This window comes from Oncorhynchus gorbuscha, linkage group LG18 (genome assembly GCF_021184085.1).
Source record: "Oncorhynchus gorbuscha isolate QuinsamMale2020 ecotype Even-year linkage group LG18, OgorEven_v1.0, whole genome shotgun sequence".
In the NCBI taxonomy this organism is placed as follows: domain Eukaryota; kingdom Metazoa; phylum Chordata; class Actinopteri; order Salmoniformes; family Salmonidae; genus Oncorhynchus; species Oncorhynchus gorbuscha.
Genome location: NC_060190.1, coordinates 22,055,195 through 22,067,507, shown reverse-complemented (window position 1 = coordinate 22,067,507; position 12,313 = coordinate 22,055,195). Strand labels below are relative to the sequence as shown.

Sequence of the window (12,313 nt, the reverse complement as noted above, 5' to 3'; positions counted from 1 at the left end):
ACCTATTCCGGAAAGACAGTTAGCGATTTTGAATAGGGCCCAAAGTCTACAAATAGGTTGTTTTAGATGCAGCACTGGGTGTGTATTGTAATCTCCCACTCTTACATCCTACAACAGAAGATCTACCACGGTCCAACAGTAAACTTAGTCCAATGACGACATGTACAGAAATGGGGGCATTTATCCGTCAGGACAGGAGACCACATTCCACTTTCTAGCTGGATTCCAATCTGAAAACACTCATTTCCTCTGCCTTTATTGACCCCTTCATGGCCCTGAATGGACAGAGGGGAAGGGGTCATTTTTTGACTGAGAACCCAGCCTGTTGAGAACTTGGCTTCTTATCGTCTAACAAAGGGTCCACTCGGGAGGTGCTATCATCACAGCTAATGTCACAAGGATTCACAAAGACGCCACAGCAAGAGGGCCTAGGGAAGTTCACATCCACCCTGATTCACCGTTTACCTTGTATTATTTGCTCTCAGTGTATCATAGTTACCCTTTTCTCTTCTCCGACTATGTTATATTCAAATATGTAAAAAGGAAGCATGCATGTCAAAAGATTCATATGTTAGGTGACAGTCAAAAGCATCAGAAGCCATGGCAGATACACTGGTGGAAGTCAACAGTATGGTTAATGACACACAAGGCACTTATGGTGGGTTAACCAAAGTCAGAGTCAACACCCAAGAAATCCACAGCAAAAAGCAGTGACGGAGCCCTCACACCAAACCATCTTGCTTGTTAATAAGATAGATACACATAAACCTCTCTCACACACACCAACCCGCAGGACACCCCAATTGGAGTTGATTGCAGTACATTATGGAATTGGACTGCACGCACACACACACACACACACACACACACACACACACACACACACACACACACACACACACACACACACACACACACACACACACACACACACACACACACACACACACACACACACACACACACACACACACACACACACACACCTGAAAGGAAAAAAGAGTGTTAGTCCACCAGTGAGCAGGGCAAGTACAGTTAGGACAGTAAAGCAACCAGGGAAGAGAGAAGACGACATTGGAAAACCAGGAGATAATCAAAACGTGTTTAAAAACATACTATTCCCGCTCCTCCAATCCGTTGAAACGCTTCTTCGATCTTCACAGTGAAACAAAAAAAAAAACACGAAAAAAGGAAAAATGAGCATAATCGGCATGAAAAGGAGTACACATTTACTTCATTAAGGTTAGTCCTGGATAGAAATCCTAAAGTGTCAACAAATTAGATGTTACACAATGTATAAGAGCAGGACAGGTTTATGAGAGCCATAGGCGGGGTGAGGTTGAGGGGCGATCCATCACATCACATGGGCCCTGATCAAATGTCACCCCACAATCCCCTCACCACACACACGGACATACAACTCCCACACTGGTGACCCCCGCCTCATCACAGCTCTGAAAGAGCCCCTGAAATCAAGAAAACAGCTGTGTGTGTGTGCGTGCGTGTGTCTGTCTGTTAGTGCTGACCAATTAACAAAAATGTGGGCCCGGTTTACTCATGGGGCTTTTATTAGCTAATTGTTTTATTATGTGTAGTTACAGAAGAAAAACAAAAATCTTACCAATATTGAAGACCATGACTATTTTTCAAAAACCGAACTGTAACCAAATCATCCTCAAAAAACATTAAATCACTCAGCACTAGTGTGTGTGTGTGTGTGTGTGTGTGTGTGTGTGTGTGTGTGTGTGTGTGTGTGTGTGTGTAGGGAGTGACAAGGGAGAGGGAGCGGGACAGACAAGAAAACAGGAAGTATGTGGCGCAAAAGAGATTGTTCAGTCAGCTGTGGGACTATAGGAGGAAATGGTTTGCCCCTCTCTCTCTGTCCTTTAAATGAATGGGAGGACAGAACTATTTCAAAGGACATGAAGCACTTAGAAATCTCATACATCATATCCATGAGCAGGCCCAGGTCACTTTAAAGTAACCAAATAAGTCTTCAAACTATTATTGTACTTAAAAGGGGCCATCCAGGATTGGTACACAGTAAATCAAGGAGAGTTGAAATCACGGTGTTAAAATTGTTAGGGTTAAATTGACTCCACTTGAGTTATTTTAACCCTCAGCGTGATACGGTCTCTGGAGTTAGTTGGGACTGAGTCCTTTTTAGTCAATTAAGAGTAAACAGAGACAGGGAGTTAAATCTATGGAGGGGCCTCATATTTCCCAGCATGCTCCGTTGCAGGTAGATTTTTTTTAAATAATTTATTTTAATATCTGTCTTTTTGCATGTACATTAATTGTTTATAATCCTTTGTTTTTTACTTTCTGCTCCGACAGGCTTTCTGAATGCAAGTCGTGATATCTTCCCTCGAGTTGGATACCAACAGGGATTGGATATTACTTTGCTAGTTACCATAACGTGACACATTAAGATATGCAAATAAGGCATCACCCTTACACTTCAGAAGTATTAAACTGATAGAGAAAATGTAAACTGATGGAGTTGACTGTTAATTCAAAACACAGATAAGTGGAAAATTGCAAGAGTATACTAAAATGACGCTAAAAAGAGTAATCAACTATTAGAGTTGGATATTTACTCTATTAGTGTAAAAAAATATTATAATGAAATACAGCCTGGCATCAAAGACTAGACGTAACATAGTAAATGTAAAGCTGAGACTCAAAATAGTGTGATATGTTACATTTTGTATGATTACAAAAAGACAGGTTACTTAACCCTTTACACATGTGGGAATTGACCTACTTGGATCAGGCTTAATTCAAATGTTTCTTACAGAAGAAATATGAAAAGTATATGTATAAGCAATTGAAAGGGAACAGTTTGGATACATTGGAAAACTTATTAGGTCAAAATTGAGGACACAGCAGTTCACCTGTTGTTAGTGTTGATTATATGTCCAGTTTACATTTACTGTACTTTTCACTGTATTTGTTGAAACAAAATCTGAAAATACTCTGGATACAGTCAGTAACACAATAATATTTTTGGAAAAGGTGGAGTAGGTGCAACATTAGAAAAAATGTACAAGGGTTTGAATGAGAGGACTAACATGTGTCTCCAAGTGGCCAAAAACCCCTCCAAAGTGTGTATAGTTCCTAAGTTATTTCAATGCAGTTTTATGACTCAAAGAAGAGTTAAACTATAAGGTGTTCTTTTTGTTTGTACTCCTAGCTGTGCCCTTGAGGAACTAGGGCAGGGACACTGTTAGTTGTTTGGTTTGGAACATAACTCTGCATCCCCCACCACACCAATTAGTGTTAGGCTTTCACAGGGCAATTCAGAGAAACAGATTGTAATTTTGGTGCTAATAGAATTTTAGTCATGAGTGCATTCAGGTGCGTGTCCCATTGCAGATTTTCTTCATAATAGACAAACATAGGCTTATTCTGTTCAGAACAACCCAGGGTATGACGCCATGTCATCTTGTAACTGTACATCAAAAACACTGTTTATGAAAATGTGATATGGAAATGTGAAGTGCACATTTTGGATTTACAGGTGTTTGAGTTGCTACAGTAGTATGACATCAAAATTGGTGGTATGTATTATAATCCTCAATGTCTCATCTTTCAAAATTGATTGAGTCCTCTTAAATTTACAGCATTTCCCTCACTCAAACAAAAAATGTGCAAAAGTTGCCCAATTAGCAGGAGGGATGTGGGCAACTTCTTGATGCGTTTGGTGCTCAGGTTCAGGACGGCAGTCAAAACCCATACAGCGCAAAGCCTGAGCTCTGATGTCATTTATATCATGTTACTGTACAGCCACTGTGTTCCATTTTAGGTGCTTAAGTGCCAAAATCTGCTATTTTCAACCTGTATACGGGTACGAGCGTAAAGGGCTACAGGTACACTCAGTGATATGACGTAGGTGCACAAAGTAAATAACGTAATGGGTCAATTTCCGCAACAACCTAAGAGCGTAGAAGCACAAGGCTAAACTCCCTCACTGTTTTGCTCCCGTACCTACCACGCTCTAGCTTCATGAAGTTAACCCATGCACATGTGCAGCTACAGTGTGGAAGCAAATTCTTGGGGGGGGGGTTGACCAAATTACACGAGATTAGACTGCTCTAAGGAGTGACCTCAAACTACAATTTGGTTTTCGTAGAAACAAAACGCTTAGGTTAGCATTTTCAGACCAAAAACTGTATTTCACTCAGCAAAGAGTGTGTATGAATTGACACATTACAATATTAAACAGCTTTGGAATAAAATGTTCAATATCTTTTCTTAAACATCCTCTGTACCGTGTGCTTATTGTTTAACCATAAATATGTTCTTGGGTCATTTTGAGACCTTATGGAGCATCAGGTACTGCTGGAATGTCTACTATGACATGTGCATCTTTTTGTGAAATTACAATGTATATTCAAAACATTTATGAATTATTTATAAAGTATAAATAACCCACACTTTAGATGAGGCCAAGCAAATAGACCTACTTTAAAAAGTTGTTTATATTATAAATGCGTGAATAACTAGGTTACTAAAATTTACAAATGTGGGAGTAATGATTAATAAACTATTAACGAATACATTATAAAGGCTTTATTATGTGGAGTTATTATAAAAGTGCTACCTGTCACGACTTCCGCCGAGGTTGGCTCTCCTGCCTGTTCAGGGTGTGCTCGGAGGTCGTCGTCACCGTCCTATTAGCCACTACCGATCCCTTTTCGGTTATCTGTTGGTTTTGTCTGATTGTTTTCACCTGTGTGTTAGTTAATTAGTATCTGTATATAATGTAGGTTGTCCCGCCCTTGTTTTGTGCGGGATTGTTTGTTTTTGTCATTTCGTTTCGGCTGTCGGTGTTTTTGTGTTTTATTTCTCCGGTTTGTCTGTTATTTTCCTGTTTTGGATATTTTTCACCCTGTTTGTATTTTTGGGTTGTCCGTGTTTATTGTTGTTCACCGGAGAATAAACCTCTATTCATTATTTGCTCTCTGCACCTGATTCCACCCACCTTGACTAGTCGTGACACTACCGAATATTTTTCAAAACTAATTTGTTGTGGCAGTTTTGAAAATCTTGCATAAGCCTGTGTCTGGTTGGGCAAGGCCAACTCTCTCAATATTCCCCCAGTAGGACATAAGCCCAAAAGGACAACTGCCAGAAAGTTTGCCTACATCGTCATTACAGAGTGCAAGTATACACTGGATTACCTGGACAAGTCTCCTAAGTATACGCTTGTTTTATGGAACAGATTGGTTGACGAAATTCATGAATTCATGATCACTGATGTATAATATTACGGTCAACTTTTAATGTCAGATAGCTAACCCTATAAAAATAAGATGGAGGCAGAAAGCTAACCCTTTCATTTTGTCTTTTGACCATGTCCAAAGTATGTATGTGCATGTGTCTGCATGGGGAAATGCCTGGAGGATAAATAATGAGGTCGATATGAGCAGAGCGACCATGACAAGACCCAGTTCTCAGTGAATGACTGATTCAGTACAAGTAGTTCAAAACGTGTTATTTCTCTTCTTAATACACTGCACCAGATCATGTACATTCAAAGGGATCGATTTGATACAACAGTAAAATACAGTAAGTATGCTAACTAGTTCTAAATTATTTCCATATTTATTACCAACATACCCAAACCATAGATTAATCATAATTGATTAATAAGTATCCCAATGGGTTACGATAATAAACTGGTGAAAATATTCCCAATTTTGTTGCTCTGCTGTGTGAGCAAACCCTGCAGCCCAGACAGTCGTTGTTCCAGAAATGAGTAGTATGTAAGTGACAGTGAGTCATTCAGTCACCCTGAATGACTTGCAAACCAATAATCCTGAAGGAAGAGGTAGGAAGGAATGGTGATGGGGTTACTTAAGGCACACAGTCATAACAGGCAAGTCATTCTCACAATTCAAGGGACAAGGGCTAATGACCAGTAGGACTACATCAGGGCAGTATACGTGTGTGCACGTGCGTACAATGTAACACCTCAGTCATTTGTTAGGCCTACCTGTCAGCATCTGTCACCAATGCCAGGCGTCCATAATCCCAGGCCACTTTCCGCAGTACTGAGAAGACAAAGAGAAGCACCTGAAAGCACAGAGGAAAGTAATGTGATATGATTTCCTCTTCATTGGTGTTTTTTGGGTGAGCCCCAAGAACATCTGTGTATCATTCAAATGTCACTGCTGTTCTAAAAAAAAAAAAAATTGTAGGACCAGTAAACACTTAGTGGGCTCCGAAATTATTGACACCCTTGATAAAGATGAACAATAATGACGGGGGGGAAAAGGAACAAATATGAAGCTATATTGTACGCTCCAAAAAATTGGAAAGATAGAGAAGGAAAAAAAGTAGGGGTCAAAATTGACACACCAAAAGATTCTTATTAATAAAGTAGTCAAAAGATTAGTATTTGGTCCCATATTCCTAGTATGCAATGACTACATCAAGCTTGACACTACACAACGTATTGGATGCCTTCACGGTTCGTTTTGGCTCCATTTTTGAATATTTTGTGCCCAATAGAAATGAAATGGTAAATGATCTATTGTGGTCATTTTGGAGACATTGCAAATAAGAATAGAATAATGTGTTTCTAAACACTTCTACATGAATGTGAGTGAGACATTTAGAAGGTCAAAGACCATACCCCTCAAAAATGCTAACCTCTCACCATTACCAAAACCAGGGGAGGTTAAGCATGTCTTGGGGGGTATGATCTTTGACCCTCTAAATTTCTCACTCACATTCATGTAGAGGTGTTTACACATTCTATTCACAATAAAAGTAATACATTTAGTATTCATTTCTATTGAGCACAAAATCTGAAACACAATCAAAACAAAACTTGGCCACTTTACTTATAATCAAATCAAAATTGTATTTGTCACATGCCCTGAATACAACAGGTGTTGAGAAATTGTATCAGTATAAAATATAATTTAGTATTTGAATTACGTATTTTATACAGTCATTATTGCTCATCTTTATCAAGGGTGTCAATCATTTCAGACCCCACTTCATATTATAGGAGGTAAATGTAGTATGATTAGAGGATGACAATAGAAAGGAGCAACATTGGTGCTTAATTCTAAAGGGTAATTAAGTATAAAAAGGCCAACACTCACGTCACTCAGTTCAGATTCCAAAAATTATTGAATTTTGCATATATATTTCACATTTTCCTTACGCTGACAAAGACGTGAGTAATAATATGAAATAAATTGACTAAACAAGCCTTTTCATCTGTTCATTGTGTTATGATATCATGTCCATGTTGTTAGTATGTTTTATTTAACCTTTATTTAACCAGGAACAGACAGAAACCTGTTTTGGGAGGGGGACCTGCTATATGCTGCTTTATGAGCGTCAAAGTTGACATTGTTCTAAAGAAACAAAATCATTGAGAGACAAGGATCTTTGAGGGCACACAATACGAAATGTCTTCGGAACACTAATTTCGTCACCAGACCCTGTCATTTTGGGTGAAAACGCATTCTGGACACATATATAGTTATTGATGATGCTTACCAAGGCACAGCCATAACCCATCACTTTGTGACCTTGGCTGCCCAGTAACATTTTACAATACATGAGGAGATGAGCATGTGGCCATGTGAATGTAGCATACTTTAAAAGACAACAGGAGATGGTGAGCCCCAATGACAATACAGCTTCATTTGAATAACACCACTGCCAGACAGTCAGCCACTATGTAGGTCAATCCATTGTCCCCATGGTCACAAAGCACTATGGATGTTACCATCAATTATTCCTGAACAGGAGCATCCTGTTCCACACTAGTACTACAGCCAAACCATTAGGACTGGTCAAAAAGAAAAATGGTACCATTGAACTCACTGACCGACTTGTCCAATTTGAAATCCATAGTTGGGTGGGTGTAAAGTTCCTAAAGGAATTTAATAAAACTCAATAAGATTTGTCAAACCATACACTTCCTCCCCTGTAAATTGGGGACTGATTCAGACCTAAAATGACAAGGACACAAGGTTGAGTGGACTCAGACCAATCAATGACATCAATTAACATCCAGGGAGAAAATAAAATTAACAGTAATGACAGACTTACTGGTCCAGATTTGAATATCCTAGCCCTGTTGACCTTATGTAGGCCTGCCCAATTGACCTGAGCCATTTCGAACAAACAAAAAAATCCTGCGCATTAACACACAAGCAAACAATGGGAGAAGTCATTAAATATGAATTACATGTGTCAAAACTATTACATAACATGTACAGAGTTTGAAAGATATGGTCATTATTTGGTGAGAAAAAAATGAACCTGTGTTTTCATGTAGTATAAGCACTCAGAAGCCGACGTTAGTATTCCCAAAAACTTAAGATAGTCTAATAAGCTAGCCAACTACCCTGCTATCTAATAGTCATACATCCATACAGAATTCATCCCTTTTCAATGAAAGAATTGAAAGGGCATTGTTGTTGGACAATGACAAAATACTAAATGTTTTAATGTAGATAACGTTAGGATATTTGCGATCTGTTGTGGCACAAAGCTAACTAGCTAACCCACCATGTTAAGTCTAATATTGCCGTCTCCAAAACGGAAAGGTGCCTCAAGCAGTGTTAACTTCCAGTCAATTCAAAAATGTATAAATAAATATAATAATGACAAAGCAAAAACTGGTTTCAAGAAATGTTTACTAATTATTATTTTTTAAATAACAAAACTGAAATATTACATTTACATAACTATTCTGACGCTTTACTCAGTACTTTGTTGAAGCACATTTGGCAGTGATTACAGCATAGAGTCTTCTTGGGTATGACACTACAAGCTTGACACACCTGTATTTAAAGGAGTTTCTCCCTTCTCTGAAGATCCTCTCAAGCTCTGTCAGGTTGGATGGGGAGAGCTGCTGGACAGCTATTTGCAGGTCTCTCAAGAGATGTTAGATTGGATTGGGTTCAAGTCCGGGCCACTCAAGGACATTCAGAGACTTATCCTGAAGCCACTACTGCATTGTCTTGACTGTGCTTATGGTCGTTGTCCTGTTGGAAGGTGAACCTTTGCCCCAGTCTGAGATCCTGGAGCAGGTTTTCATCAAGGATCTCTGTACTTTGCCTTGATCCTGACAAGTCTCCCTGCCGCTGACAAACATCCCCACAGCATGATGCTGCCACCACTATACTTCACTGTAGGGATGGTGCCAGGTTTCCTCCAGTTGTGATGCTTGGCATTTCAATCTTGCTTCTCATGGTCTGAGATTCTTTAGGTACCTTTTGGCAAACTACAAGCGGGCTATCAGGTGCCTTTTATTGAGAAGTGGCTTCTGTCTGGCCACTCCACCATAAAGACTTCATTGGTAGAGTAATGCAGAGATGGTTGTCCTTCTAGAAGATTCTCCGATCTCCACAGAGTAACTTTAGAGCTATGTCAGAGTGACCATCGGGTTCTTGCTAACCTCCCTGAACAAGGCCCTTCTCCCACGATTGCTCAGTTTGACCGGGCAGCCAGCTCTAGGAAGAGTCTTGGTGGTTCAAAACTGATTCTATTTAAGAATGATGGAGGCCAATGTGTTCTTGGGGAACTTCAATGCCGCAGACATTTTTTGGTACCCTTCCTCAGATCTGTACCTCGACACAATCCTGTCTCTGGGCTCTACGGACAATTCCTTCGACCTCAAGGCTTGGTTTTTGCTCTGACATGCACTATCGATTGTGGGATGTTATATAGACCGGTGTGTGTCTTTCCAAATCATGTCCAATCAATTTAATTTACCACAGTTGTAGAAACATCAAGGATGGTCAGTGGAAACAGGACGCACCTGAGCTCAATTTGGAGTCTCATAGCAATGGGTCTGAATAGTATAAGTATGTTCATTTTTATATAATTGCAAAACATTCTGTTTCGCTTTGTCATCATGGGGTATCTTATATGATTGCTGAGGATTTTTTAATATTTAATCCATTTTATAATAAGGCTGTAATGTTACACAATGTTGAAAAAGTCGAGGGGTTTGAATATTTTCCAAAGGTACTGTACACACACACATAGATACTGTATACCTATGTGATCATTGCAGGTTAGCATAAAGTCACTAGGACCCCTTTTCTCAAATCCGCACCTTCAGGTCAGAAGTATTGCTGTACACAAACCTGGGATCCCAGGGAAATATAATCTCTGGCCAATGAATCAGTGACAAATCAATAAATTAACTACAGGGAAGTGAGAAAAACCTGCAGCACTGGAATGGGAGCTAGGAATCTATTTGAAATACAGGCAAGAGATCTCTAGGCAAACTCACCAGGAAGCACATGAAGTCCAGCGCAAGGACTGTGGGGACCCCTCCAAAAGGTAGGCCCTGAAGCACGGTGCTGCGGATACGGGCTGAGTAACAGTAGTCTTTGGACTCATTGTTGGCAGAGCAGTTCTCCTGGCCTGCAATGCAGGCCCGGACCCCCCCCGGCCATATCCCCATGGTCACGATCAGGTGAAGACCCACAGGATCAGCACTGTGAGCAAGCTCACAGCCGCATCTTCCTGGAAACCTATTGTGGAAGGAAGGAGGAAAAGGAGGGTGAAACCACATACTTCAGATATCCAGATAAACCACTTACGGCAACGAAAAACACCTAAACATCATCACTTAGGGAATTGTGCACTTTATATAGAAATCTCAAAACTCAGATCTTTGTAAATTACAGTTTCTAAAACTAGAACTTGTTGTGAAGGCAATTCAATAAATAGAGCAAGTGTTATGCCGCTAAGGACCATTTTCACAAAGCAGAATAAGTGTTGGGGCACCTCACAGTAACAGAATGACACAGACTCAGATTTTTCACTTTACAAGTATGCCAAAAAAAAAAAAACATTGATTGCAAAGTTAAACAAACCATAGAACTTTATGCACAAGGACTACTTTTAACAATTTCCCCAGAAAAATGTACAAAAACACATTTACTCGAACAGTGCATATGTAATGTTTGGTAACAGAATGACAGTAAAATCTTCCCAAAAATAGTCTGTTTTTTCTATTAATTACTTGTTTTGTTTGCAGAGGGAAAGTAAATGTAAACAGTCTTAGCATCTTCAAAGTGCACCTCTGCAGATATATATTTTCTGCAGATATATATTTTAATGTTCCATATTTTGGGGATGTTGCTTCAATCATTTTGAAACACTGGTGTGGTACAGAGATGAGGTAGTCATTAAAAAATATTGTTAAACAGTGCACACAGAGTGAATCCATGCAACTTAAGTACATTTTTACATCAACTGATTTAGGCTTACCATAACAAAAGGGTTGAATACTTATTGACTCAAGACATTTCAGCTTTAAAATGTCATTTGTAAAAATGTCTAAAAACATAATTCCACTTTGACATTATAGTGTAGTGTGTGTTGGCCAGGTTCACAAAAACAAAATGGAATACATTTTAAATTCAGACTGTAACAACAAAACGTGGGGGAAAAAAATGTCACGGGGTGTGAGTTCTTTCTGATGTCTACTTTTACTTGTTACTTCTGTGAACTTTCATTATCCTTCCTCCTCATGAAGGAGAGCAATTCGAAAAAAATCTTTACGATATGTGAGTTTTTGGTAATGGAATGACAAGGCCTTTATCCAAATCCAGATAGCTGATGTTCTGAAAGAGCTGCAAAATCTGGACCCCTACAAATCAGCCGGGCTAGACAATCTGGACCCTCTCTTTCTAAAATGATCTGCCGAAATTGTCGCAACCCCTATTACTAGCCTGTTCAAACTCTTTCGTATCGTCTAAGATTCCCAAAGATTGGAAAGCTGCCGCGGTCATCCCCTTCTTCAAAGGGGGTGACACTCTAGACCCAAACTGCTACAGACCTATATCTATCCTAACCTGTCTTTCTAAGGTCTTCGAAAGCCAAGTTAACAAACAGATTACTGACCATTTTGAATCCCACCATACCTTCTCCGCTATGCAATCTGGTTTCAGAGCTGGACATGGGTGCACATCAGCCACACTCAAGGTTCTAAACGTCATCATAACCGCTATCGATAAGATACATTACTTTGCAGCCGTATTCATCGACCTGGCCAGGCTTTCGACTGTCAATCACAACATTCTTATTGGCAGACTCGACAGCCTTGGTTTCTCAAATGATTGCCTCGCCTGGTATACCAACTAATTCTCTGATAGAGTTCAGTGTGTCAAATCGGAGGGACTGCTGTCCGGACCTCTGACATTCTATGGGTGTGCCACAGGGTTCAATTCTCGGGCCGACTCCCTTTTCTGTGTACATCAATGATGTTGCTCTTGCTGCTGGTGATTCTCTGCTCCACCTCTACGCAGACGACACC

General features: G+C 39.7%; 1 protein-coding gene across 1 annotated transcript in view; it reads right to left on the bottom strand.

Moving 5' to 3' along the window:
• Nucleotides 1–12,313, bottom strand: part of LOC124002961 (CSC1-like protein 2) — a 92,247-nt gene that overhangs the window by 57,615 nt on the left and 22,319 nt on the right. Inside the window, exons 2-4 of the mRNA XM_046310829.1 lie at nt 10,280–10,523; nt 6,002–6,081; nt 1,117–1,155 (exon numbers count right to left, since the gene is read on the bottom strand). Coding sequence (XP_046166785.1) covers nt 1,117–1,155; nt 6,002–6,081; nt 10,280–10,453 — 293 coding nt within the window. The 5' untranslated portion in view covers nt 10,454–10,523. The remainder of the gene's footprint in view (nt 1–1,116; nt 1,156–6,001; nt 6,082–10,279; nt 10,524–12,313) is intronic.